This window comes from Balaenoptera physalus, assembly GCF_965194825.1.
Source record: "Balaenoptera physalus genome assembly, chromosome: 2".
Lineage (NCBI taxonomy): Eukaryota > Metazoa > Chordata > Mammalia > Artiodactyla > Balaenopteridae > Balaenoptera > Balaenoptera physalus.
In genome coordinates, this window is record NC_138883.1 from 952,063 (window position 1) to 979,481 (window position 27,419).

At 68.8% G+C, this 27,419-nt stretch overlaps 1 protein-coding gene across 5 annotated transcripts; it reads left to right on the plus strand.

Moving 5' to 3' along the window:
- Positions 1 to 1,401: 1,401 nt before the first annotated feature.
- JAG2 (jagged canonical Notch ligand 2) lies at positions 1,402 to 25,349 on the plus strand. Of its 5 annotated transcripts, none has more exons than XM_082450806.1 (26): positions 1,402 to 1,555; positions 1,729 to 2,079; positions 9,849 to 9,906; positions 11,698 to 11,949; positions 12,254 to 12,314; positions 15,811 to 15,941; positions 16,050 to 16,169; positions 16,318 to 16,431; positions 16,608 to 16,721; positions 16,838 to 16,951; positions 17,033 to 17,079; positions 17,188 to 17,358; positions 18,128 to 18,278; positions 18,373 to 18,525; positions 18,611 to 18,724; positions 19,015 to 19,128; positions 19,222 to 19,335; positions 19,476 to 19,592; positions 20,013 to 20,040; positions 20,122 to 20,207; positions 20,575 to 20,688; positions 20,787 to 20,902; positions 21,234 to 21,482; positions 22,001 to 22,132; positions 23,574 to 23,730; positions 23,923 to 25,349. In XM_082450806.1, the coding sequence occupies exons 1-26, from the start codon at positions 1,490 to 1,492 to the stop codon at positions 24,447 to 24,449; spliced, it is 3,771 nt and encodes a 1,256-aa protein (XP_082306932.1). In that variant the 5' UTR covers positions 1,402 to 1,489; the 3' UTR covers positions 24,450 to 25,349. The 5 variants fall into 5 exon arrangements, with proteins under 5 accessions (XP_082306932.1, XP_082306933.1, XP_082306936.1 ...); XM_082450807.1 differs by having other exon boundaries at positions 23,983 to 25,349; XM_082450810.1 differs by having other exon boundaries at positions 25,125 to 25,349.
- The last annotated feature ends 2,070 nt before the right edge of the window (positions 25,350 to 27,419 follow it).

The following is a 27,419-nucleotide window of genomic DNA, read 5'->3' on the forward strand; positions in this document are numbered from 1 at the left end:
TAGCTCCAGGCAGGGGCTGCACTCCCAGCATCCTGCCCAGGGCCGGAGGAGCCAGGGGAATGAAGAAAGCCCGGTTATTATGGAGGTTGAGCGGGAAGTCTCCCTTTGGACCGAAGCAGTATCCCTAACGGCCAAGGCGAGCTCCAGCCTTGAAAGGGACGCTGACTGGCGGAGGAGAGGCTGGGTTGTTTGGAGACAAGGAGCCTCGGAGGAGGCGAGGCGAGGTTACTCCAGTAGAGGGCAACAAGGTGATGACAGAGGGTGGGATATGGGGGCCTGGCAACCGGGAAAGCAGCAGCAGCCTCTTTGGGCGGTCCTCTCCTTGTCCTTTTGGGGGTGCACCACCGTCCTTTATTCGCAGCCCTCCGCCCAAGCCCCGACACCCGTCCTGGGCGTTCCTCGAAAGTATGGCCTGGCTACCCCCGCACCAGCACCGAACTGGGCACACAGTCTGCGCGGAAGAACATTCGTTCCCAGGCTTCCTGACTCGCCGGCAGTGAGTGGGCGAGGGCCGGGGCGTCGGAGGGGAGCAGCGCCCCCTGCGGCCGGAGTGGAGGTGGTAGGAGCGGCACGGATGGGGGCACTCACGGGGGAAGGGGAGCGAGCAGCAGGGCCGGGCAGGCTCGGGTCCCAGGCCGCGCCCGCCCCGCGTGGGGCCGAGCCCTGATTTGTGCAGGAGGCGGCATCTCCTTTGGGACCGCGAGCAGCGCGGCGGCGGCGCACCGATAGGAGGGGACCACGGCGGTGACCTCAGGGGGCGCCCCACCCCCTGGCTCCTGACACCCGGCGGGGCTCGGGCGAGAGGAAGCCGCTTTGCGGCGCCCGGCCCCGCTCTCCCGGCTCGGCGGAGGCTTTAGTGGATCCGCCACCGCCGCCCCGCCGCCCCACCGCCCGAGGGGGCCGGGAAACGTGCGCCGGGTACAGGCGCTGGCAGGAGGAGTCCTCCGCCACCTTTAAATCCTGGGCGCCCCCGGCACCCCCCCCCAGCCCCACCCCGCGGAGCGGCCCCGCCCCCTCATGCATATGCAGGTACGCGGGTGACGAATGGGCGAGCGAGCTGTCAGTCTCGTCCCGAACTTGTTGGCTGCGGGCGCCGGGAGCGCGGGCGCGCAGAGCCGAGACCGGGACCCACCGCCGCCGCCGCCGCCGCCGCCGCCGCCGCCGCCGCCGCCGCCGCCGCCGCCGCCGCCGCCGCCGCCGCCGCCGCCGCCGCCGCCGTGAGGGAGCCGGGTCGGGCCGGAGCGCGGCAGCCTGCGAGCCCGAGCGCCGCCGCCCCCGCGCGCCCGCAGCCCCAGCGCGCCCGCCGCCCGGGCCCGCGCGGCGCCGCCTCGACCCCGCCCGCCGCCGCCTCCTCTGCCGCTGCCGCTGCCGCTGTCGCTGCCGCCGGCGTTCGGAGGGCGGGCAGGCGGGCGGGCGGGCACTGGGAGGCCGGGGCCGGGCGCGCAGGGGCGGCGGCGGCGGCGGGCCGGCGGGCGGGGTCGAGGAGGCGATGCAGGCGCGGGGCCGGGGGCGCCTGCCCCGGCAGCTGCTGCTGCTGTTGGCGCTCTGCGTGCAGGTGAGCGGGGGGCGCGGACGGGGCGCACCGGGCCGTCTCTCGGGGCCGGCGGCACCGCCTGCGGGCGCCGCGGTTCGGAAGCCCTCGAGGCTGCGCGGCGGGTGGGGGCGGGGCGCCCCGGCTCGCGACCCCGGCCCGCGCTTCCCTGCGCTCTCCCTCTGCCTTATTTTTAGGCGGCGCGGCCCATGGGCTATTTCGAGCTGCAGCTGAGCGCGCTGCGGAACGTGAACGGGGAGCTGCTGAGCGGCGCCTGCTGTGACGGCGACGGCCGGACGACGCGCGCGGGGGGCTGCGGCCACGACGAGTGCGACACGTACGTGCGCGTGTGCCTCAAGGAGTACCAGGCCAAGGTGACGCCCACGGGGCCCTGCAGCTACGGCCACGGCGCCACGCCCGTGCTGGGCGGCAACTCCTTCTACCTGCCGCCGGCGGGCGCCGCGGGGGACCGGGCGCGGGCCCGGGCCCGGGCCGGAGGCGACCAGGACCCGGGCCTCGTCGTCATCCCCTTCCAGTTCGCCTGGCCGGTACGTGCGCCCCCACCCTCCTCCCCCAACCCTCCCCTCCCTCGGCGCCCGGCCCCCGGCCCCGCCCTGCCCGCTGCCCCTCGGCCCCTCGGCCTCCCGGCACCTGCGGCTCCGGCCGTGCGTGCGGGCCGCGCGCGCCCGGACCCGGCGGGTGGGGCCGGCAGGGGGCGCCGCGCGGCGGGCGGACCCTGGGCGCCTGCTCCGTGGGGCCAGGTCCGCGCCCGGCCACGTGGGCGCGCGGGGGTCGCGGCGGGGCGGGGTGGCCTCGGCCCGCGTGCACGGCGGCCCGCGGCGTGTGCCTGCGTCGCCTTGCGCGTGTCTGTCTGGGTGGGGAGGCGCGGCCAGGCGCCTCGGGCCCGGGCAGGCCGCGGAGGCATGTGCGCCGCGCGTGCTGGGGCTGGTCTGGGGCAGGCCCCGGCGGAGCCGCCCGGGCCCTCGGCCAGCCAGCGCCCGCCCTGCAGTTTCCTGGATGCCCGGGGGGCGGGGGTGGGGGGGGGCAGCTCCGGCGGGCGCCGGGGGACCTGGGTCCCAGCGGACTTCGGGCACGTGTGTTGGTGGCAGCCTTTGCCTCTGGCCCAGACCCGGGGGGAAGGTTCAGTGGGCCCTGGTGCAGTGGTTGTCTGTCAGGCTCCTTATACTTTACAGTCTGGGGTTTTTGGTTTTATTCTTTTTTGGGAGAGGGCTTGGGGCTGGTCTGTCAGGCAGGAGCCTTGGGCCTGAGAATGCTGGTAGGGATGTGATTCATCTCCGTGGGCTGGAGGGAGCTGTGGTTGGGCAGCTCAAGGCCTCCTGCTGCCTGATGTGGCCTGAAGCCACCGGGCCCCTGCCCTCCCAGGTGTCTGTGCTGCATGCATGGAACTGGGTGGGGGCAGGGATGAGAGTGGACCCTGTAAAGCGGGGCCTCGGTGTGCAGGAGCAGGTCCCTGTAGCTGGGGTGGGCTTGGCTGTAGCAGGATGCCAAGCTCCGACTGAGGGGCTGTCTTTCTGACTAAGAACCTCTGGCTGGACCAGCCAGCGGGAGCCAGCAGGAATATGTCCACTTGATGTCTCGGTCCTGGAAGAGACGGGGGGTTGAGGCCGGGCTGGCTGAAGTTGGGCCCGATGTCCTCCTCCCCAACCCGGCTCTGGGCCCTGTGCTGGCACCTTCTCCTCAGCCTGGGCCGGGGGCCTCCTCTACCCTATTTACCCTCTTCCTGAGCCCGGGCTACAGCCCCCTGGGGCAACAGCCCTGCCCCTACATACCTGGCTGGCCTCTGGGGTCTCCCTTGACCCCGGGGCCTCGGGTGGGGAATGTGTCCCTGGGGTGGAAACAGCAGGGGCGGCCTGGGAGGCCCCGGGCGCCGGGATGAGCCCAGCCCCCTCGCCCCCGCAGCGGCGCGGCAGGCAGGTCTGAGCAGGGCCCGCAGCCTGTCATCTGCACTTGGGCCGGAGCCAGCACGGTTCGAAATCGCTACCTGAGGATGTGTTTTCGGCTCGAGTTGGCAGCAGTGGACGTGGGGGCAGGGAGGCCTGGAGGAATGTGGCGGGCCAACGCGTGTCCCTCAGGCGCTCGGCCCCGCTGGCCGGCCAGGGGTGGAACGGGACGGGGCAGGCCCTGGTCTCCCCAGGTAGGAGCCTGCAGGCTGGGCACCAGGTCCCGGGCCAGCTCGCCTCCCTTCCTCCTGCTCCCAGCTGGGTCCTCTCGGAGGGAGCAGGTGGCCCACCCGCTGGGCGGGGGTGAGGCTGGGGGGGTAGCCGTGTGTTGGGGGGGGCTGCTCTTGTCCTCTCCTCCCTGCCGGTAGTGTGGCCTGGCTGCCAGGCCTGCAGCTGGTGCGGCGATGCCAACGCACTGGTATTTCCGCTCGGCCGGCAGCAGCCCTGGGGCCACACTGCCTCTGCCTGCTGCAAGTCCAACTCCATCCCGTGAGCTGGGGCGAGTTTGGAGCCCAGTGTGCCCACTAGGGCCCTTGACCCTGACCGGAGAAAGCAAGGACTGTGTCTGGTGCCCTGGGGACCGAGGAGGGGGCCGGGCCTTGCCTCGGGGCTTCAGGTGGGCGGGCTCCCGTTCAGGACCCTGGAGTAGGGGTGTGAGCAGGGCCTTGAAGGTGGCTGGGGGTGCACGGGTGTGGGACCCGCCCTCTGCACCCGGCCCGGGCCCCTGGAGGGGGAGGACCGGCAGCTGGTCTGGGCGCTGCACCTACCCCAGTGACCCTCAGCCAGTCCCGAACGCCCCCCTCCGCCGCTGCCCCAGGCCTGGCCGGGGCACCTGCGCTGTCTACCGCCTGTGGTTTCAGGTTGGTGTCGGGCTTAGCTTTCTGGAGAGGGGTGTGTCCAGGGTCTTGGAGGTGAGGGAGGTGGGGTCCGCCTGGGTGTGAGGCCTGCCCCTTCTCTCCTGATCCCGCCGCATGGACGTCCGCATGCGTCCCGCTGGTCCCCCCAGGAGGTAGGTGATGCCCTGTCGATCCCAGTGCCTGGCCCGTAGCTAGCAGGGCGGAGGCCACGTTTGGTTACGTGTGTGTACATGTGCACACGCGTGAGTTCTGCCTGGCTGTGGTGGGTGGCCATCGGGGGTGTTGGGGGGGCCGGATGGCGTCGGGGGCCCTGAGTGAGGGGGCCTGCTGCCGAGTTGCAGGCCACACCCGCCTACTTGGTTTACGTTCTGGTACCTGGGACCCCAGGACCTGGCCCACAGGTCGAGGGCCCCTCTCCCGGTGCGAGCCCTGTGGGTTTGAGGGGGTTGCTGTGTATGGTGGCACGGATGGGGTGTGGCCGCTCGTGAAGGCCAAGCTGGAGTCGTGAGGAGAACTGAGGTGGGCCTGGGCCTGATCCCGTTTCTGGCGGTGTAGCCAACCTGAGATCGTGGGCCAGAGCAGGTCCTGGGACCTGGCCGCGTGGTGCAACCGTGTGGTCTTGTGAGGGGGGGACAGGGCTTCAGGGCTCAGTGCCCAGCCTGGCCTTCCGGCTGGTCTAGTCTCCCCCCTTCCTCGCTGGCTGCCCAGTAGAAGGCCGGAGTCCCTTGCGGGGGCTGTGATGCGCTCAGGGGTGGGCGGGGGACTTGGGCCAGTCGGGGACATGCACACCCAAGGGGGAGGTCTGCCGGGATGTGAACAGGGGCCCCAGCCCCCCCCACGTCCAACCGCCAAGGGGGCTTGTCAGCAGCACGAGCCCCCATCCCAGGGCGGGCCAGGCCAAGGTCTGCGCCTGGGAGTGCCTAGGCTGCCCTGGGTGGTGTGTGGCACCACCCTCCGTGTGCTCCCGACCCCCAAGGAGCTGGGGACTGGGGTGGGGGGCTAGCGTGGACCCTGGCCCCTTCCCCACACTGCTCCCAGGGCCTCCTCTGCCCCCTTCCTGTCCATACCTTCCCACCGGGGCCTTGGGGTCCTGCTCAGGTGGGGCTCGGCAGGCTGCACCTGCTCCATGCCCCGTCACCTGCCTCGTACGTCAGGGGTCTTGGTCAAGGCTTTGACGCTGGGGCAGCAGCGTGGGGCTCTCGGGCAAAGTGGGGACTCCGGGAGGGCTGCACCGGCCAGCGGAGCGCTTGGATGCGGGCTGGGGCTTTGTCCCGGGGCCTTGAGAGGTGGGTCGGGGAGCAAGGCTGCAGCGTGGCGAGGAAGAGCTTGCTGGAGGCTTTGGGCGGGGGCTCCGCGGAGGAGTTGTGGCTTTCAAGGATCCTCTCGGGTGGTATCTGGATGAGGGCAGGCTGGGCCGATGAGGGCCTTCTCGGTGGAGACGGGCATCTCTAATCCTCAGGCCTGAGCCAGGGTCCGCATCCCCCCAGACCCCAGGTGCACCGGGGTCCTCATCCCCCAGGCTACCGTGAGCCTGGTGTGACCAGGGTCGACCTGACTGTGGGCTTTGCAGTCCCGCAACGTGCGTGTGATGAGGTGTCGGGAGACCGTGGGCTGCCGGCCCGCAGTGGGGTGGGAGGGGCACGCCCAGGCAAGGCCCTGGCTGGTCCCTGGTGCGGAGTGTGGGCGTCTGGCTTCTCTTGTGGGGAGGCTGGCGGTCTGCTCCTCCGGCCGGGGCGCCAGGGCCCAGCGCCTTGAGGGGAGGCGGCCCCCTCCCTTCCCTGTCGGGTGACAATGGAGGCAGAGGCTTGGGCCTTTCTAAAGCTCGGGTTTCAGGAAACGTATCTGTGCTTAGAGCTCCTGGCGCCGGCATCAAGCTCTGCTCCGTTGGGGGGCCGGGCGCTGATGCAGGGTGCTGTGGGAGAGGAACCAGGGTGGAGCCCGTGGACCAGGGCAGTGGGTCCAGGGTCTGTGCTAGGCCTTCTTGGCCTGGGGTGCCCTGGGCCGTGGGGTGTGGTACATCCGGCCCCATGTCTGCCCTGTGCCATTTCCATGTTTTTGGGCGGCCGCCCCATCATCCTTTCTGGGGGGTCAGACAAAGGGTTTGGACCTGGCCTTGGGGGTGGGCCAGGAAGAAGGCCGTGGTCGGGCTGGGATTCTGGTGCGGGTAGGTCAGGGCGGGCTTTCTGGAAGAGGTGTGGCTGGGTCTTCAGGGACTAAGGTCAGCCGGCTGGGTGGGCCTCTCAAGGTTGGGCAGGCTGGTGGCCCAACTGTGCCTGGCCAGGGGTGTTCCTCTGCCCGCTTACTAGGGAACCCGTCCCCAGCCCCTAGCTGTCATCGACCCTGCCCAGGCACCCAACCCCCAGCCCGGTCCCTGGGATGACAGGGCACCCTTCGAGGCCTCCCGTCCAGGCCCGTTGCCTTTTTCCTGTTCTGTAGGGATCTGGGGTTGACAAAGCCCTGCCGGGCCCGTGGCCCACGAGGCAGCAGCACTGGAATGAAAGGTTGCCGTTTGCAGAAGGGAAACTGAGTCCTAGAGGCCAGTTGGGAGGAGGAGAGAGGTGGAGGCCCAGCACTGGTGCCGCCCCACCCACCGGCTCAGGTTCTCTCTGGATGACTTCCTGCCGTCCAGGTGTAGAGAACCCAGCTGGCGGGCGGTGGGTCCCTTGCGGGTGGGCGGGCAGCACACGTCCCCGCGGGAGCAGGTAACCGGAGCCCTGGGCTCTGGCGAAGGTGGTGGTAATCCTACCTGAGTGGCTGGCGTGGGGTTTCCTGGGAGCCAGGAGGCGCTCCGTACTCCCCGAAGCTCAGGTGTGGGGAGGTGGACTCCGGCTGCTCCAAAGGGTGAGCGCCCCGTGGGATGGGCAGCCCGGCCTGGGGCGTTCCTCCACCTGCCCTCCTGGGGGCCTTGACCGCCGTGGTCCCGCCCTCTTGGGCGCAGCCCACGTCAGCTCCCTGCTTCCTCCTGTGTCCTCCCTTGTAGCCCGTTCTGCCAGGTGGCCAGCACGACTGCTGAAGCCCCGTTGGTCTCCGGCCTCATTCAGACCCACCTGGCAGCCACCCACTTTGCTGCAGAGCGTTAGCACCAGAACTGGCACAGGGGCTGGCAGCCCCGCGGTCTGACTCTGAGTCCCCTGTCCCCACATCCCTGCTCTTCCAGCCCGAGGCGCTGCCACGTGGCTCCTGCTCGGGGTGCTTCTGCCCGTACTCTGCAGCCTCAAGCGCAGAGACACCCTCTCCGCGGCCTGCCCTGACCCCCTTTTAGAACAGCAGCTCCGTGCCCCGCTGACTCACCCGTCCGCCGGGGCAGAGGTTCCGGTTCCCGGTGGCTGAGCTGTGCCTGGTGCACACTCGGACGGACGGATGGATGGACGGATGGGTGGATGGATGGATGGATGGACGGACGGACGGATGGATGGATGGACGGATGGATGGATGGACGGATGGATGGACGGATGGACGGATGGATGGATGGACGGATGGATGGACGGACGGACGGATGGATGGATGGACGGATGGATGGATGGACGGATGGATGGACGGATGGACGGATGGATGGATGGACGGATGGATGGATGGACGGATGGATGGACGGATGGATGGATGGATGGATGGACGGATGGATGGACGAGTGAGTGCGGCCTGGGGAGGAGCTGGGCGCTCCAGCTGTCACCAGGAGTGGGAATGGCCAGGGGAAGGCTGGCCTGAGGGGGGCATTCCAGGCAGAGGGATGGAGCTGTGTGTGCAAAGGCCCAGGGGCAGGGTGGGCGTGCTGGGTACCTGTGAGGAGGGCACACGCCACGGGGAGCCCCAAGAAGGCTGAGCAGTGGGGGACATATGGACAGAGCCCTGGGGGTCATTGAGGGTGTGGACGGGGGTGTGGAGGCCCCAGTGTCTGCCGGGAGCCCCTTTGGTGGGGATGGGCAGCCTGGGCACGGATCCTGATGGCCTGGCAGAGGGCGGTGGCAGGATTGAGGGAATGGGTTTCAGGGAGACTCAAGAGGTGGGATTGAGAGCCTGGGGACAGCTCCATGGGGGCGGGGGGCGGGGTTCTAGAAGGATGGAGGATGGTTCCCCGCTTCCTGCTCATGCTTCTTGGGTGGGTATGGGTCCTAGAGTGGCGGCTGTGAGCATGAGCTCCTGCAGGTCATCCAGGGGTGTCTGGGAGGCAGCTGCTGGGGGGCTGGGCTCAGGGCAGGGGCAGCGGCGTAGGTGAGCTGAGCGAAGTTGAGGGTGGGCACGTGTGTTCTGGGCCCTGAGGCTGTGTCGTGGGAGGGGCGGGAAGAGGAAGGGCAGCTGGAGGCATGGGGTAGGGGACAAGAGGAGGGTCCCCGAGGGTGGACCACGCTTGGGTGTCCAGGGGCTGTGGGTGTGATTGGATGTGGCAGGCAGCCCGCAGGGAGCTGGATGTGATTGGATGTGGGGGACGGCAGAGCCAGGTCTGAGTGGGGTGGGGTGCCGGCAGGCGGCTACAGGGGCGAAGAAACCAGCCTGCAGGAGCTGGGAGATGGGGGTGCCAAGGGTGGGGAGGAGTCTGGCCTCCCCAGGGCAGTAGCCCTCGGGCAGCAAGCCGGCCAGCCCGTGGTCCCAGAGGTGGCCCTGTCCTGTGAGCCCCCAGCCCGGGTGGGGCTAGGGCTGGGTGGGTGGTAGTCAGCACTTTCGTGGCTGGTCCGAAGAGGGGGCCGAGCAGCGTGGAGGGGGGAGCCACGGCGGGTCCCGGGCGGGGAAGAGCTGGGCGGGGGTGGGGGGGTGAGGCGAGGCGCGAGCTTGTGCCTGGGAGTGACTGGCTGTCTTCATGGCAGGCGGGACGGCGGTGTCCTGGGGCTGCTCAGTGATGTCACCCCATCATTTGCCTGGCGCCCGAGGGCCGGATGGTCTTGGGGGCAGGGAGGGGGAGAGAGCATAGGCTGAGGCTGCCTTGGGCAGTCCCTGGGCCTCAGTTTCCCTATCTGTGCAGCAGGGGCCGCTTTCCTGGTCTCGGGTGAGGCGGGCTAGTGGGGCAGACATTCACTGTGTCCCGGGGTGGGGTGGGCCTGCCCCTGCCGTCCCGTGGCCTGGTGATGGGGCATCGTCCCTCCCGGGCAGGCTGGGGGTGGGACCTCCTGTTGCCCACGGTGGGTTGGGCCCCCGTGAGCTGCCGAGGGGGCTCCCACTCAACCCCCTCTGGTCCCGGGCCCCCCGGGACCCCTGTCTGCAGCTGCTCCAGCTGTGCCCGCCTTCTGCCCGCTGCTCCGTCTGGGTCACTCTCCCTCCTCTCCGTCCTGACCCAAGCCAGTCGGGCTGGCCGGTGGGCCACGGGGCTGCAGGAGCCGCGAGCTCACGCCCCCTGAACCTTCGTGACCTGGAGGGGCAGTCTCCCTCCTCCAGGGGGTCGTCTCGGGGTCTGCTGAGGAGACCCCTCCTCATAGCCGAGGGGTGAAGTGGGGGTATGGCCGAGGCACGGGGCGGGGAGGGTTGGGCCGGGGCCTCGGGTACCTGACGGGCCCCTCCCTGTGTCCGCAGCGCTCCTTCACCCTCATCGTGGAGGCCTGGGACTGGGACAATGGCACCACCCCGGATGGTGAGTTAGCCCCGGCTGGGTGGATCGCTGCCTGCAAGGCCTTCCTCAGGGCATGGGGAGGCTGACCCCCTTGTTCACGGAGGTGCACATAGCCGGGTTCCTGGTCCTTTGCCTGCTGGGGACAAAGGCCCACGTGGCAGGAAAGCTGCCTCTACCCTGAGGATCTTTGCGCTGTTTCCCTTTTTGCCCTGGCTGCCAGGAAGCTCTGCCACACTTGTGATTTGCTGAGCTGCGCATGCACTGCCCTCCTCCCCAGTCTCAGCTTCGCCTATGTTGTTCTGATGGGCATGTGTCCTCGCCGAGGGCCGAGGGCCCAGGGCCCGCACCTGGGCCTCCCCAGTGCTCCTGTAGCCTCCTGCTGATGCCCAAACCCAAGCCTGTTCTTTTGAGGCCGGGTCAGCAGCACAGCGGAGTGGGTTGCTGCCGAGAGCTCTCTCTGACTTTCTGAGCCCCTCTCTGCCCATCTGCCCTGGAACGTGGGGCTTGGCGGCCCTCCCCCGCAGGCTCACCTGGTGGCTGGCTGACCTTGCACGGCGTCTGCGGGGCCCTGTGGTAGTAGGGCAGAGGGGTTTTCCGTGGACAGACAAGGAAGAGCATTTGCACGCGCGGCAGGAGCAGTGAGTGCCGAGGCCCTGAGGCAGGAGTGAGCCCGATGTGTTCGGAGAGTAGCACGGGGCCCTCGTGGCAGGGTGGAGGCAGCGATTAGGTCAGCGAGGCTGGGGTCGGGTCGCGGAGGTTTCGTGGCTGGCTTTTCCCTGGAGCGGGGTTGCTCCGGCTGCTGCGTGGATGGCGGGCTGCGGGGCCGGCGTGGAGAGGGGCGAGGAGGCCGCTGTGTGAACCCAGGTGGCGGTTGGGGGTGCTGGGGCCAGGAGCAGCCTGCAGGGTGAGAGGGGCTCCGGTCGCTCTGAAGGTCAAGGCACGGGGCTTGCTGATGGGTTGGACGTGGTGAGAGCAGGTAGGGGTGGCCTGAGCAGCCACAGGGCCGAGAAGCCGTCGTGCGGACGGGCCGGAACACAGTCTGGACGCGCTGCGTTTGGGGGCAGTGTCACGCGGGCAGTTGGATGTCAAGGCAGACCGAGCCCCTGGGTCCCACAGGTGACAATGCTGTGGGGACGCAGCGGGGCTGGGCTGGAAGCGGCGGTCAGTGGGGCTGGGCGGGCGGCGATGGGTCGGCACAGGGAGAGACGCTTCTGGGAGGGGCCTGGCCTTCCCTGTAGCTCGGGGGTGGGGTGGTGCACGGGATCCTTGGCCTCTTATTGCAGACTTCCCCAGACTGGTACGAACGCGTAGGGAGACGTACCGCGAGCCCTGTGCCTGTGCTTGCCAGATTGGGGCGCTTCCACCCACGCGGCAGCTTGGTTTGAAGGGAGGCCCAGCCATCGGGTCGCTGGATCTGTGCATTCTCGGGGCCGAGAGAGGCTTGTTTTCAGAGGGGACGGTAGTGAGCGGTGCGGTTGCTGCCGGGAAGGCCCTCAGAGAGAGGGGGTCCCGGAGCAGGGGCGGGAGGGTGGCCAGCGACGACCAGCGGCGAGGGGTGGGCGTGGTGCCCGGTGGGGGTGCCGGTAGGAGCAGGGCCGCGGGCTGCGGGGCACAGGCGGGGACGCCCCCGCCCAGCCCTGCCGTCCCCGCCTGCGTTTGGGGAGCAGGAGGCCCCTCTAGCCCCGCACTTCCTGCGGTGGCCCTGCTGTCCCGGCTCTGTGGCCTGAGGCCGCTGGCCGCGTGGTTTCGCGGGCTGTGCGCCTCCGAGGGGGATGGGGCGGCTGCACCGGCTGACTCTGCCGCCCCCCCAAGAGGAACTGCTGATCGAGCGGGTGTCGCACGCGGGCATGATCAACCCGGAGGACCGCTGGAAGAGCCTGCATTTCAGCGGCCACGTGGCACACCTGGAGCTGAAGATCCGTGTGCGCTGCGACGAGAACTACTACAGTGCCACCTGCAACAAGTTCTGCCGGCCCCGCAACGACTTCTTCGGCCACTACACCTGCGACCAGTACGGCAACAAGGCCTGCATGGACGGCTGGATGGGCAAGGAGTGCAAGGAGGGTGAGTGGGCTGCGCGGGGCCACGCGGAGAGGCTGCAGGAGTGCCACACGGAGGGGCCACAGGAGTACCACACGGGGGGGGCCACGGGAGTACCACACGGAGGGCCGCGGGAGCGCCACGCGGGGGCCACGGGAGTACCACGCGGAGGGCCGCAGGAGTGCCACGCGGAGGGCCACAGGAGTACCATGCGGGGGGCTGTGCGGGGCACCACCTGGAGGCCCCCCCACCCCGTGCCTGCCTCCGGGCTGTGGGGGCCCGTGCATGGCCGGCAGCAGCGGCGCCTCTCTGGTCTCTCTCTCTGCAGCCGTGTGTAAACAAGGATGTAACCTGCTCCACGGGGGGTGCTCCGTGCCTGGGCAGTGCAGGTGAGTGCCGGGCGCCTGCCCCTTCCTTGCTCTCCAGGCACGCTTGCTCCCTCAGCAGGATTTGGCTGAGCGCCTGCTGTGTACGCGGCGCTGGGGAGCTGGGTGTGGGGGCCGCAGTGAGTGGGGACACGGGCCCCGCTCCCACGCAGCTTATAATCGGCGCAGGGACGCACGCGGCCTCAGAGCCTGGGCGTGCCCGACAGCGATAGCCCCACGAGGACAAGGTGGTGGGTGGTGGGGGCCTGGGGAGGGGGGCGGCCAGGGCCGTTTCACGTAACTTGGTTGGGACGGTCTTACACAAGGGGCAGAGTCCGGGAGGCAGAGAGCCACTCGAGGGCAGGTGTCTGCAGCATAGGAGGTGCAGAGGGCACAGTGGCTTGTGCTCTTGGGTGGAGGACAGGGGGAGGGTGGTGAGTGTGTGGGGGGGGACCTAGAAAAGAAGGGGGGGCTGCTGCAGAGTTTGGAGCTGAGTGAGGTGGGATGGAAGGACCAGAGCAGCTGCTGTGTGGGAGGAGCCAGGCTGGGGAGGGGGTGTGTGATGGTGACGGTCCAGTGGGAGGTGGAAGGGTGGGCAGGTCCTGCAGACGTCCTGGAGTGGAAGAGTGGGGGATCGGGGAGGACCCCAAGCCTTCTGTATCCTGTGCCACTGGACACGGGGATGGGCTCAGGCGCAGCAGGCAGGGGTGAGAGCAGCAGGTGATGTAGAGGTGCCCTGCCCTGGGTTTGCGGAGAGAGGCCTGGCCCGAGACATGGGTGGGCCCCTGAGGCACACGGGCGGTGCTGACAGCCGACGGGGGGCAGTTGGAGAGGAGAAGAGGTCCAGGAGCCAGTTCCAGCCTCCTGCTGGTGACTGTACGATGAGGAACTGGCAGAGGCCACCGCCACGAGTCAGAGGGAACCGGGCAGTGACACAGGGTTGGCCGGGGGTCAGAGGGAGCCAGAGAGCGACGGATCCCCGCAGCCTCGTGCAGACAGTGGAGGCCATCGGAGACCTTGATTGGGGGGAAGGTAGGGTTGCCGGCTTGGGCAGGGTCAGGCGGCTGTGGGAAGGAAGGAGTAGTTCTGCCAGGTAGTGAGCGGAGATGGTGGGGGGTTGGGACAGCTGGAGGGGCGGGGCCGGGGTTTGGAGCTGGGAGGGCTTAGAGCAGGGCTCTCTAGGGTGTGTGAGCAAGGGTGGGCGCCGGGGGTGCACGAGGATGGCCCGGGAGCTGGGCCTGGGGGGCCAGGTGGACGCTCAGGGGCGAGCCCCTGGGAGGGGCCTGCACGTTGGCAGGGAGGTGAGCAGGTGCAGTGAGTGAGGCCTCTGCCCCAGCCTTGGGTCTCACTCGGCCCAGGACCCCCTCTGCGGGGCGGGTTTGCTCCAACTGTGTTTTTCAGATAAGGGCGCTAAGCGGAGAAATTTAGTCACTCCCCCGTTGAGTTCGGACAGGGAGGGCAGTGTTTGGGAGCCGGGGGCCGGGACGGGATGGGAGGGTGACCCTCTGCTCGTCCTGTGGTGGCTTCGGCCTGGTAAGTGGCATGTGGAGCAGTCCCGCCAGGCCCAGGGCAGGGAGGCGGGCAGGCTGCCCAGGGACAGGCGGGGGGCTGGGGCTGCACCCACCCGGCCACTCACTCTGCCAGGTTTCAGACAAGTCGAGCGGGTCTCCAAGTGGCGTGGGGAGCACAGCGCAGTGAGAGGGCACCTGGGGGCCTGGCCCAGGGCGGGTTCATGTCTTGAGGGACAGGCACCTCCAGGAACCAGATCCTGGGTGGGAGACTGGGTGCGGGACCGCTCTCTGCCCTGGCCGGGGCCCTCCCCTGAAGCCCTGCCCTGTGACCTGTGTGGTGGGCATGAGCCCTGGGACTCCGGGCAGACAGGTCCCCACCTGGGTCCTGAGCACAGTGGGGCTGGGTCTCAGCCCCGCACACCCTGGCCCGGCCCCGTGGGCAGCGCAGTCCTGGGGCCCTGCTAAGGGCCCTGGGTGGCCGGCGACGGAGCAGCCGGGTGGGAGGAGGGTGGGAGGGAGGGGAGGGGAGGGGAGGGGAGAGCCCGCCCTCCACTGCAGTGTGGGCTGTGCAGGAAGGCGCGGAGGGGCGGGGGTGCGGCGCGGGACTCTCGGGACGGAGGCTCTAGGTGAGCCCTAGCCGCCTCTCTCCCTGGCCTGCGGGTGAGGCCCGGGTGAGGCCCAGCTGCCGCCCGTAGCTCAGGGCTCAGGTTTCAGCGCAGGACAAACCCCCACCGGATGCTGCGGAGATGGCCGTGCCTTCCTGCCGTCTCCTCCCTGGGCTTCTGGGGCCAGGAAAGCTGGGGTGGGGGGGGCCTGGAGAGGGCCGCCCCACCCAGGGCCGAGAGCACGCCCGAGGCACCCTCGTGCTCCCTGGCCGGGGTCCTCTGGAGGGAGGGTGGTGGGTGGGGGCGTGCGGCCCAGGCCGGCACACACGCCGCCCCCCCGCCTCCCCGGGTACGGGGGCTGGAGGAGCCCCTTCTCACCGGCCTTGGTTTCCCTGTCCTGCACTGGCTGAGGTGGCCAGCGTCCCTTCTGGGTGCCGTGGGACTCGGGGGCGGCCCGGGAAGGGCTGTGGCTCTTTCCTTTTCCAAAAATAAATCCACGTGGTGGGTGATGGCACGGACGTCACTCCATCCTGCGGGACGAGTTCTAGGGAGGGTCCCCTGGGGGTCACGTCCAGGGCCTGAAGGGCAGCCCGCCGCCGGGCCCTGGGGCGTCCAGCACAGGGTGCTGGTCTCTCTCCCCCAAGAGCAGTGCCCCCGGCTGGCTGAGCTCCGGGCCCTCGCTGATGGCCTGGGCGTCTTTCTGCCCTTCCTCCTGAAGGACTTCCCAGAGAGGACGTTGGCCCACAGCTTAGGCAGGGCCAGGCCTCGGGGTCATGGCCTTGGAGCCAAGAGGCCTTTTGAGGCCGTTTGCCAGGGAGCGGTGACTCCTCTGGCTCAAGAACTGCCCTGAATCTGGCTTCTCTCAGGGCTGGACTGGGGCAGCCTGTGGGCCTCGGTGTCCCCATCTGTGAGATGCGCCCGTGTTTGGGCCTTGTGGAGAGAGAAGTTACTGCCCTTGAGTCACAGGTGAGGTCACGTGCTGTGCCCAAGGTTACCGGCCGGAGCCGGGCCAGGAGTCCTTTCCTGATGCCCCGCTGGCCTGCCCAGGCCTGGCAGCACCTGGCCCTCTCATTCGTGGGGTCCCGGCAGCGCCTTCCTTGCCTGGCGCTGGCTCTCGGGGCCCTGCTTGGGGTGAGTCCCAAAATAGCTCCGGGAGGAGTGACTGGACAGCTGCGGCCAACCGTGCGAGGCCAGCGGCCGGGAGCGCCCGTGACGGTGCGGGCTGGCCGGCGGGACCGTCATCCCCGCCTGGCCCAGGGCCCGTTCCGGTTCAAAGGCTGAGGCTGCCGGCCCCGGGCGGCCCATGTGACTCTACGCCCGTGTCCCCAAGCCACCCTGGGAGCAGCCAGAGCTCCTGGGGTCCGCTGTCACGCACGTGGCCTCACGGCCCTCGGCCTTCCCCAGGTGCAGCTACGGCTGGCAGGGGAGGTTCTGTGACGAGTGCGTCCCGTACCCGGGCTGCGTGCACGGCAGCTGTGTCGAGCCCTGGCAGTGTAGCTGCGAGACCAACTGGGGCGGCCTGCTCTGCAACAAAGGTGCGCCTGGCGGGCGAGGGGCGGGTGGCGAGGCCCCAGCTCGGCGCCTCAGGGAGGTAGGGAGCGAGGGTCTCGGTCTGCTCCCTGAGCGCCCACCCCTGCCCCCAGACCTGAACTACTGCGGCAGCCACCACCCCTGTACCAACGGGGGCACGTGCATCAACGCGGAGCCCGACCAGTACCGCTGTGCCTGCCCCGACGGCTACTCGGGCAAGAACTGCGAGCGGGGTACGTTGGGGCCGGGAGCTGGCGGGGCCCACCTCTCTGGCCTTCTGTGCGGCAGGCACCCCCCACTCCCACCTCGGGGCCTTGGGAGCTTGGGGAGGAAGGAGGGGGCCTGGGCCGCCACACCCACTCCCTGTGGTTCTCAACACAGCCGAGCATGCCTGCGCCTCGAACCCGTGTGCCAATGGGGGCTCTTGCCACGAGGTGCCCTCAGGCTTCGAGTGCCACTGCCCATCCGGCTGGAGCGGGCCCACCTGTGCGCTTGGTGAGTGCCCACTCCAGTGCGTCTGGGGCACTCAGCCTGGCATCTGAGGGGTCTGGAGGGTGGGGGTGGAGTGGCCGCGTCCACGTGGGTGGCTGTGGTCAGGGGAAGGGTGACAGGAAGAGCCAGGCCCGTGTCCCTCCTTCCCACCCCACACCTCTCCCTCTGACCCTGTGCAGACATTGACGAGTGCACCTCCAACCCGTGTGCGGCAGGGGGCACCTGCGTGGACCAGGTGGACGGCTTCGAGTGCATCTGTCCCGAGCAGTGGGGGGGGGCCACCTGCCAGCTGGGTAAGGGGCCCGCGGGGCGCGTGTGTGCATGGGCTGTGCACTGGGCATGCGCTGCTGCTGCGGGCGCCGGGGCAGGTGGGGCCTGGGCCCCATCGCTGCCCTTGTCTCGTTCACAGACGCCAATGAGTGCGAAGGGAAGCCGTGCCTTAATGCTTTTTCTTGCAAAAACCTGATTGGTGGCTATTACTGTGATTGCATCCCGGGCTGGAAGGGCGCCAACTGCCACATCAGTCAGTACGGGTGGGCGGGCCGCAGGCGGGCAGGGCTGGGGGAGAGGGGGACCCAGCCGTGACCCGCGCCTCTGCCCGCAGACGTCAACGACTGTGGGGGCCAGTGTCAGCACGGCGGCACCTGCAAGGTGAGGGCTGGCCCCGTGCCGTGCGCGCACGTTGGGGGAGCGTCGTGGGGAGCCGCCTGCGGGGGCGGCTGCGGGAGGTTCACCCCCCACTCCCCCCACTCCCCCCAGGACCTGGTGAACGGCTACCAGTGCGTGTGCCCACGGGGCTTCGGGGGCCGGCACTGTGAGCGCCAGCTGGACGAATGTGCCAGCAGCCCCTGCCACGTCGGCCTCTGCGAGGACCTGGTCGACGGTTTCCGCTGCCACTGCCCCCAGGGCTTCTCGGGGCCGCTCTGCGAGGTGAGGCCTGCGCGTGCTGCCTGCCTCCCCCCTCCTCCAGCCGCTGCCCCGGGTGGCCCGTCCGAGTGGCCAGGAGGGGCCACAGTGGGTGTCGGCCCTGCAGAGAGTCCGGGCTGCCTGGCTGGGCAGGGGCAGAGGAGGGTCGCAGGGTCACTGCTTGTCAGGACGAGCCCCTCCTGGCGGGGTGGGCCGGGAGCCCTGGCAGGTCAGCTGGCTGCCCCAAGCCCTGTCTGTCTGATTCCCACTGTGGCTGGAGGGCAGGCGGCTTTGACGGGGCGGGGCACATGGGCCCCTGAAAGAGGGGCCCTAGGGTGTGGTGGGGGTGCCACACGCGGGTCTGAGGAGAGGCTCGCGCACCCATCGCCCTCTGACCCGCCCTGGTCATTGCAGGGGAGAGTAGTGGGGCTGCAGGGGTGCAAGGGGCGGGTCTGGAGCCTGGCGGTGATGCTTCTGGGAAGGAGCCACGGACCGGGCTGAGGGCGGCCCTGGTGGCTGGGGAGGGGGGCCAATAGCTGGCCTTCCTGCCGGTAGGAGGGGCGAAGGCCGGATGCAGCGGAAGAGGGCTGCCCTGGAGGCGAGGGTGGTGGGAGGGGCCTGGCCCCCGCAGGTGTTTCCGTCCAGCTGAGGGGCCTGGGCAGTCTGGGTAGGGCGTCCCTGCAGGCTCTGGCTGCAGAGGCCTGGGTATCTGGTCCGGATGGGGCCTGGATCTGGGGGTTCCCTGCATGGACACGAGAGAGGCCTGGGCTCTCACGGATGCCCCCCTCCCCAGGTGCACATTGACTTCTGCCAGCCAAGCCCCTGCCGGCACGGGGCCCGCTGCTACAACCTGGAGGGCGACTACTACTGCGCGTGCCCCGAGGACATGGGCGGCAAGAACTGCTCTGAGCCCCGGGCGCCGTGCCCTGGCGGGGCTTGCAGAGGTGGCTGCAGTGTGGGCGGGGCCTGAAGGGGTGGGGTAGGGTGAGGGGGCGGGGCCTGCAGAGGTGGGGCTGACCCCTCCCATCTCTGTGGCAGTGGTCGATGGCTGCGGGTTCGAGGCCGGGACCAGGGTGGCCCGCGTGGCCCCCTCCGGCGTGTGTGGCCCCCACGGACACTGCGTCAGCCAGCCCGGGGGCAACTTTTCCTGTGTCTGTGACAGCGGCTTCACAGGCACCTACTGCCACGAGAGTGAGTGGCTGTGGACCGGGGGCCGGGCGGGGACCGGGCGGGGGCCGGGAGGCCTGGGGACCTGGCTCACGCCCGCCTCCTGCAGACATCGACGACTGCCTTGGCCAGCCGTGCCGCAACGGGGGCACCTGCATCGACGAGGTGGACGCCTTCCGCTGCTTCTGCCCCAGCGGCTGGGAGGGCGAGCTCTGTGACACCAGTGAGTGGGCCGTGCTGCCCCTCCCTCGGGCCCCACGTGGCCTGTCACCGGACACCTCAGCCCCAGCGGCCCCACGTGGTCACCGGCTCCACGTGGCGAGCGGGTGACCGGAAGCGGCGCCTGTGTGTGTGTGTGTGTGTGTGTGTGTGTGTGTGTGTGTGTGGCGGAGGGGCACACGCTGTCCCTCCCCACCCCCTCTGTCTCTCCCTGGCCCAGCTCCGGCGCCTCCTCCCCCTGCAGCCCTCCCTGAGCGCCGGTGACCCCCCGCTGACCGGCGTCCTCACCCCCAGATCCCAACGACTGCCTTCCTGATCCCTGCCACAGCCGCGGCCGTTGCTACGACCTGGTCAACGACTTCTACTGCGCGTGTGACGATGGTTGGAAGGGCAAGACCTGCCACTCGCGTGAGTGCCCGCGAGCCCCTGCTGCGCTGGGGGCTGCCCGCCAGGATGCCGCCCACTGCTCCGGGCGCCCCCTGAGCGGCCATGTGCCCGCAGGTGAGTTCCAGTGTGACGCCTACACCTGCAGCAACGGTGGCACGTGCTACGACAGTGGCGATACCTTCCGCTGCGCCTGCCCCCCGGGCTGGGAGGGCAGCACCTGCACCGTCGGTGAGGAGCCCCGAGGGCACGCTGGCCGTGTCTGCCCCTTGCTGTCTGGGTTGGAGGCGTGGGGTGGAGCCCCCAGTCTGCCCAGCCCAGATGAAAGCCGTCCTCCTCCTCCTCCTTTCTCTCCTCCTCCGCCCTTGCAGCCAAGAACAGCAGCTGCCTGCCCAACCCCTGCGTGAATGGGGGCACCTGTGTGGGCAGCGGGGACTCCTTCTCCTGCATCTGCCGGGATGGCTGGGAGGGCCGCACCTGCACACACAGTGAGCCCGTGGGCGTGGGGTGGGCGTGGGGCGGGACCCACTCCTCTCTCCCCCAGCTTCCGGGTCCTGCTCCCTCTCGAATCTGCCTCACAGACCTGCCCCTTGCACTTGGCCACCAAAGTCCAGTTGAACCCCAAGATCTGCCGTGCCACCTCCAACACCCCCTGAGCTCTGCAGCCCAGCCCTCTCCCTTGTGTTCTGCCCTCTCTCCGTCGCCCGCCAACCACTCGCCCTGTGGCCTGGGCGTCCTGCTCGCGCGCCCCGCCCTTCTACGCCAGTCGCCTCGAGGCTGGTCACGGTGGGCTGGCGGGGAGCTCGGTATCCTCTCGCCCTGCATGCCTGGGGTGCCCCAGACTCGGCACGGATGGGTGCCAGGCGGGTGGATGCCGTGCCCACTGTCCTCTTTTTCCGCAAACACAGATACCAACGACTGCAATCCTCTGCCTTGGTGAGTGGCAGCCCCTGAGGCGGGCTGGCCGGGGAGCTCGGCCTGTCCTGGGCCCCCTGACACCCGCCCTCTCCCCTGCAGCTACAACGGCGGTGTCTGCGTGGACGGCGTCAACTGGTTCCGCTGCGAGTGTGCGCCGGGCTTCGCGGGCCCTGACTGCCGCATCAGTGAGGGGCCGGGGGCACCGGGCGGGCAGGGCTGTGGGACCCCAGCCCTGGGAGCTGCTCCCACCTCAGTCTGAGCCGCAGTTTCCTCTATCTGTCCCCCGCCACCCGGCAAGCGGGTAGACCCTAGTTTGGGTTGAGGTCTTTGTACCCAGAGGCCCCCCCTCCCCCGTCCCAGAGGCAGATGGGGGTGGTGCTTATCGAAGCCTCGGGCTGGTGACAGTGATGGCGCCAGGCCCAGCTCAGAGGGCCCCCCAGGGCAACCTGAGGCCCAAGCTGGCCGGGGGCTGCTCCTCCCACTCGCCAGGGCCTCCCATGCTGCCCTAGCTGCCTTCCTGCTGCCCGCTGAGCCCGCCCGCTTTCCCTGTAGACATTGACGAGTGCCAGTCCTCACCTTGCGCCTATGGGGCCACGTGTGTGGACGAGATCAACGGCTACCGCTGCAGTTGCCCTCCTGGCCGGTCTGGCCCGCGGTGCCAGGAGGGTAGGTGTGGGGGGACATAGTGGGCGAGGGCCATGCCAGGTGGGGGCAGGGCGAGACCTGGCCTTCACGGCTGCCCCCACCTCTCCTCTCCTCTGCAGTGATCGTGTTCGGGAGGTCCTGCTGGTCACAGGGAGTGCCCTTCCCTCACGGGAGCTCCTGGGTGGAGGACTGTAACAGCTGCCGCTGCCTGGACGGCCGCCGGGATTGCAGCAAGGTGCAGGGGGCTCCTGCCCCAGAGCCTCTCCAGCCGGCCCTGCCCGGCCCTCCCTCCCAGCCTTGCCTCCCTGCACTGCCCTGCTGGGTCTGATGCCCCAGTGCCTTGGGCCTGGGGTCCCCGTCATTCATCCATGACCCTGTTGCTCACCCTGTGAGGGTGCTGGGGGAGGGGGACGGGTGAGCCAGGCTCCGGAAGACCTGGGTCTGCCCTGCCCTGCCCTGCCCTGCCCTGCCCTGCCCTGCCCTGCCCTGGGACTCGCTGACCCGACCGTGTCTTTTTCCCCTGCGTGGTGCCGGTGTGTCTGCGGGTCCCATCTACGTGTGCCCAGGTGTGGTGCGGCCGGAAGCCCTGCCTGCTGGCTGGCCGGCCTGACACCCTGAGCACCCAGTGCCCACCTGGGCAGCAGTGCCAGGAGAAGGCCCCGGGCCAGTGCCTGCAGCCGCCCTGCATGGCCTGGGGGGAGTGTGGCGCGGAGGAGCCCTGGCTGCCCAGCACCCCTTGCCGGCCGCGCTCCGGCCACCTGGACAACAGCTGCGCCCGCCTCACCCTGCACTTCAACCGCGACCAGGTGCCCCAGGTGAGCGGCGCCGTCCACTGGGCACTGCATCCTTCCTCAAGTGGCCACCGGGATGGCCCGAGACCCCTGCTGGCTGCCTGGCGCCGGCGGGGTCAGGGAGGCTGGGGAGCCCGGCCGCCTGCGGTCGGAGGAGGTGGAGTGTTGGTCCCAGGGGAGTGGCCAGCCTGGGCCGAGGTGCCTGTCCCTCCAGTTGTCCCGGGGCCTGGGCTGAAGGTGGCCTTCCAGGGAGGCTGGGGCAGCCCACAGCTCCGCGGGCGCTTCTCACTCCGGCCGCGTCCCTGTCCTCACGTCCTTCTGGCCTGAGCTCCGGGTGAGGCCCCACCCAGCCCTGACCACGGTGGTGGTCTGTGTCCTGCTGTGGGAGCCGGTACCCCCCTGCCCCGCCCGCACCCCTGCTCTGCTCCCCCAGACAGGCTGTAAGGCATGTCCCATCGCCTGCCCGAGGTGCCGGCTTGGGGTGAGCGCCCTCAGGTCCTCGGCCCGCGGGCCGTGCTCACGCGCAGCTCGTCTCTGCTCAGGGCACCACCGTGGGCGCCGTCTGCTCGGGCATCCGCGCTCTGCCCGCCACGAGGGCGGTGGCCCGGGACCGCCTGCTCGTGCTGCTCTGTGACCGGCCGTCCTCGGAGGCCAGCGCCGTGGAGGTGGCTATGGTGGGTACTGGCGGGTGGGGTGGCCACCCTTGTTCAGCGCCCCCCTCTCCAGGGTCCCCCTCTGCACGTGCGCCTGGCGGGGACTGGGGCAGAGGGCCCAGGCCAGGCTGGCTCCCAGGTACTTACTTGGGGACACGGGGTGACCACAGACCCAGGAGTCTGCTCCGGCACAGTTGCGCAGCTTAGGGCTGTGGCAACTCCCCGTGCCCTTGCTGGAGGCCGGCGGAGCCGGGGCGGGCCTGCAGGAGGGGTGCTGTCAGCCCGGCGAGGGGGGCAGGAGGGGCCAGGCAGGGCGCATGTGCAGCTCCGTGGGGCCAGCGCGTGCAGCTGGGACTCTGGGCAGGGGTCCGCAGAACTGTGGGAGGCCCCGGGTGACAGCAGGAGTCGGGGTACAGAGGCAGAACCCAGAGACGGAAGGAGAGGGGTCAGGGGCCAGGGTGGACAGCAGCGGGGCATAGCTGGAGGATCCCTTGAGGGCCGGGTGGGGGGAGTGAGGAAGCTCGTAAGCCCGGGGCCTCAGGATGGGGAGCCCTCATGTGGGACCCGGACTCGGGACCATGGGGGTCAGTTGTGGCCTGGGTGCGGCGCTAAGGCCAGGGCCTGCCCGACGGGACGGGGCGGGCGGATTGTGGGTGGAAGCCTCATTTTCCTGCCGCCTCGGCTGCACCTGGCCCCCTACTTCGCCTGTGCTGTGTTCCTGGTGTCTATGGAAGCAGGGGTGCCCGTGGTCTCAGGCCGCCTTGGGATGTGTGGTCAGGGCCTGGCCACCCGCCCGGGCCCTCGGCTGAGTGGGTGTCCTTGGGGCCCTGCTCTGGGGCCCAGGTGGGTACCCGACGTAAATGGGCACCACGGGGTCGGGGGAGGCTGTGGCTGGGGGTGTGCGGGGAGAGACGAGGGGGGAGGGGCAGAGCAGCTTCTCGGGGTGCTGGCTGGGTGCCGGTGTTTGGGCAGCAGGGCCGCATGGTGCCGGCAGGGCTTGGGGGAGCCCCGGCGTCGGGGGCCAGTGCTGGCTTTGTGGCACCCTCCGGACTCCAGGCGCGGCTGGCTGGGGCTGGGGGCCTACCCGCAGGGACAGCCGTCCCAGCCCCAGGTGCAGGGGGGTCCAGACCGGGAAAGTGCAGACCAGGCCTCATCCACCTTCCCATGAACTGCCCAGCGTGGGGCATCCCCCGCCCAGGACCCCCCTTCGATGAGCCTCCCTCCAGGAAGCCTTGGGGCCGCAGGTTCCCAAGCCCTTCACTCTGCTCCAGGACGGCCCTGCTCGTGGGACCACAGCCACCCGCGTCCCTCCTTGCCGCTGACCAAGAGCCGCTGGCCTGGATGGGAACCTCAGTGTGCCCTGGGGCCGCACACGGGGCCAGGCATGCTGTCCCACGGGGGGTGGGGGTCACAGGCCCCTGGACGCGGGCGGGCTGCCCCTCAGCTCTGTCCTCTGCCTCAGTCCTTCAGCCCGGCCCGCGACCTGCCCGACAGCAGCCTGATCCAGAGTGCGGCCCATGCCATCGTGGCGGCCATCACCCGACGGGGGAACAGCTCGCTGCTGCTGGCTGTCACCGAGGTCAAGGTGGAGACGGTCGTCATGGGCAGCTCCTCCACAGGTGAGCAGGGGGAAAGGGGGCCGCTTCCTGGCCCCTGGGCCTGTGGGAATCTTTTCGGGCACGTGGGGCTTGGAGGGGAGGGGCTGTGAATTTCCCCAGCCCTGCGGGGGGGCCGTCCAATCCACAAAACGCTGCAGCTGCTCTGCACCTGCCAGTGAAGGGCCCCCAGCCCCCCACCCACCCCCTCCCCAGCCCGCCACCGGGAGCCAGAGGACCCTCGCCCGACGGTCCCCTCACGGCGCCCCGCCCCAGGTCTGCTGGTGTCAGTGCTGTGCGGCGTGTTCAGCGTGCTGTGTCTGGCGTGCGTGGCCGTCTGCGTGTGGTGGACCCGCAAGCGCAGGAAAGAGCGGGAGAGGAGCCGGCTGCCGCGGGAGGAGGGCGCCAACAACCAGTGGGCCCCGCTCAACCCCATCCGCAACCCCATCGAGCGGCCGGGCGGCCCCAAGGACCCGCTGTTCCCCTGCAAGAACTTCACGCCGGCCCCGCGCGGGGCGGGGGAGGCGCTGCCCGGGCCGGCGGGCGGCAGGGAGGACGAGGAGGACGAGGAGCCCGGCCGCGGCGAGCACGACTCCCCGGAGGCCGAGAAGTTCCTCTCGCGCAAGTTCACCAAAGACCCCGGCCGCTCGCCTGGGAGGCCGGCCCGCTGGGCCTCGGGCCCTAAGGTGGACAACCGCGCCATCGGGAGCCTCAGCGCCGCATGCCGTGCCGTCCGGGAGTAGGGCTGCGGCCGCCAGCTGGGCCGGGACCCGGGACCCCTCGCCGGGTGCCACGCCACCCGCCGGACCACAGGAGGCCGAGGCTGTGTGCATAGTTTCTTTATTTTGTGTAAAAAAAAAAAAACACCAAAAGCAAAAAGCAGATGTTTATTTTCTATGTTTCTTTAACCTTGTATAAATTATTGGATAACTGTCAGGCGGAAAACAACGGAGTATTCTCGGATAGTTGCTATTTTTGTAACGTTTCTGTGTGTCGCACTCGCCGTGTGGCAGGGAAAAGCAAGGATGTCTGTGCTCTCACCAAGTCGTTGAGCGTTTGTTCCCAGAGGTGGTGCACTGTTTACAGAATCTTCCTTTATTCCTCACTTGGGGTTCTCAGTGGCTCCAGGCCAAAGAGCCAGTGGGACCCATGGCTGTCGGTGGGACCACCCGAGGCTGACAGCGGGACCCGTGGCTCTCAGTGGGACCTGTGATGTTCGGCGTGGCCCATGGCTGTTGGTGGCACCTGCGGTTGCAGTGGGGCTCGAGGTCATTGGTGGGGCCCGTGGCGGTCGGCGTGGCCTGAGGCCCGTGGGCAGACCCTCGCCAGCTCGCCAGTCCGTCCGCTCTCCAGTCCGCCGTCCTCGCTTGCTCCTGCCCAGAGCACTCGCTCCAGAGATCTCTCAACTGTGCTTTCAGAAGTGCCCTTCCTGACTGCTCTGTTCTCCCCGGGACGGCGGCAGTATTGAAGCTTGTGACAAGTGCCTTCACACAGACTCTCCCCTCGCAACTGTCAACGTTTGCCGTGGGCACCAGGCCGCTGCCCACCTGCCGGCCCCGGCCGCCCCTCCTCGTGAAAGTGCATTTTTGTAAATATGTACATATTAAATGAATCACTCTGTATATTTGATTTAATAACTTAAATGTTTTGTCCTCCCTTGTTCTTTGGGTGCTGTTCCTTTGTTACTTAGAGTCTGGACAGGAGGGGGGCGTCCACGGCGCAGAGCCAGGCGCGGGGGCGGGCGTGTGGGCCGTGTGTGAGCGGTGGGAATGTCCTGCTGCCCCAGGGCCCCTGTGGGCCGGGAACACGTTCGCATCCGTGTGGTTGACAGAAGCTTTCCTGGAAGTGAGGCGAGGGAGGCGCTTTGCATCCGCTCCGTACTGAAAACAGGTGAGCAGGGCTTTGTAAATTGTGTCAAGTCGCTTAGCAATGAAGAGCTCTCAAGGTTTCAAGGAATTAGGTCAAAACTTGAGAGTGTGAGACGCTGCGCCGTGAGTGGCTCTTGGCTCCCGTGGGTTGGGCAAATTGGGACTCAGCGTGGTGGCCTCGGGGCGGCTGTTGAAGGCTCTGGCACCTGTCGGTTTGTGCACAGGTCGCTGAGAAGACCAGGTGGTCGCTAACTAAGTCACGGTTTATGCCAGCCTCACGCACATGTGGAGCTCATGCTGCCACCGCCGGTCAGCCAGAAAGATCCTGAGCTTCCGGTTTCCTTTTAAGCCATGTTTACCTAACTTGAGCCCCCAGGTGGCTGGGAGAAACAAATGCCAATGGCCTTTGTCCTGGAACTGTCTACGCCTCGTGATTTTCCAAAGTCAGTGAACAGACCACGGTCCAGACCCAGCACGAAGGGAACCCCAGCACCAGGGGCAACAGCCATCAGAACCGTGCCAGGCTGCAGGTGCCCGTCGGATGCTCGGACCCAGAGTATGAAATGTGTTTGCTGGGGCTCCCCTGGTGGTCCAGTGGCTAAGACGCCACGCTCCCAATGCAGGGGGCCCAGGTTCGGTCCCTGGTCAGAGAACTAGAACCTGCATGCCACAACTAAAGATCCCGCACACAGCAACGAAGATCCTGTGTGCCCCAACCAGGACCTGGTGCAGCCAAATAAATAAATACTTAAAAAAAGTGTTTGCTGGCCGTGCTCAAACAAGACAGCTGGGCAATGCCAACAGGCCGGATGGGAGCTGGAAAATAACCAAGTGGGTTTGAAAAAAAAAAGAGTGGAATTTCTAGAAATGACAAAGCGCCATCCCCTAAACTGAAAACTAAACAGTCATTTTGAGATGCTGCTGAAGAAAGAATTAGTGAAAAAGAGGTCAGAAGAAAGGGGTCCCGAGGCAGCCCAGAGGCAGAAGGTGGGAAGATTGTGAGCGGCTGGCGTGGCTGGGGGGGCTGGTGGGGTGTCCCGAGGCGAGCGGAGCCTGGTGGGTGTGGGGCGAGCAGAGAGGGGGCAGAGGCAGCAGCGGCTGGGCCGCTTGAGTCCCTTCCTCAGGACATGTGCCGCGGGCGACGCCAGCGGGTCCCCCACATTCTGGGCAAGCCCCCGTGACCTCGAGGGGGTGGGCCTGGCCTGGGCCTGGGGGGCTCACCGGACACTTCCTGCTCGGGGGGAGGCTGGCTGTCGCAGGCCACTGTGCACGCTGTGCCCACGTGTGCACCTTCATGTGTAGCCTGGCCCTACCTCCCAGCCTGCCGCCAGCATCCTGAGCCCACCTCAGGCCTGGCCTGGGTGACCCCGTGCTTGGCAGGGGTGGGGACAGGGCCGTCCACGTGCCTCCCCAGGCCCAGCTCACTGCCGGCCACACTGGCGCGTCCCATGCTCCGCCGTCTCCTGCTGGTGTGCCCCTGGCTGGTGGGGCTCGTTCTCGCTTCCAGCACGGCCCCCTCCCCCGCTCTTGGTGAGACCGCGAAGGGTGGGGTGGGATTGCAGCCCCTCGGCCCCCAGGGCGCCGCTCGCCATGCCGGCCTCTGCCCTCTCTTAGGTTGGCTACACAGAGGCCGGCCCCCACGGCAAGGGTCAGGCACCTCTGTCCCACCCCTGCCAGCACCTTGTCCTCTCCTGGGTGGGTAGGTGGGAAGTTGACCCCCCAGAGGGACAGCCGCTTGATTAGGAAGTTCAGACAAAGGAAAGCACGCTCACGGGCGCCGGCGCTGTCCCCGAGGCTGGTGCTGGGCTCCTGCGACTCCCCCGGCACAGCAGGAAGCTGTGGCCG

What these genes read in the sequence shown, in the direction of transcription:
- JAG2 (XM_082450806.1), top strand. Translation starts at nt 1,490, where the DNA reads ATGCAGGCGCGGGGCCGGGGGCGCCTGCCCCGGCAGCTGCTGCTGCTG. An exon ending in TCTCGGGGCCGCTCTGCGAG is followed by an intron (nt 17,359 to 18,127) that starts GTGAGGCCTGCG and finishes CCCCCTCCCCAG; the next exon opens with GTGCACATTGACTTCTGCCA. An exon ending in GGGCCCTGACTGCCGCATCA is followed by an intron (nt 20,208 to 20,574) that starts GTGAGGGGCCGG and finishes CTTTCCCTGTAG; the next exon opens with ACATTGACGAGTGCCAGTCC.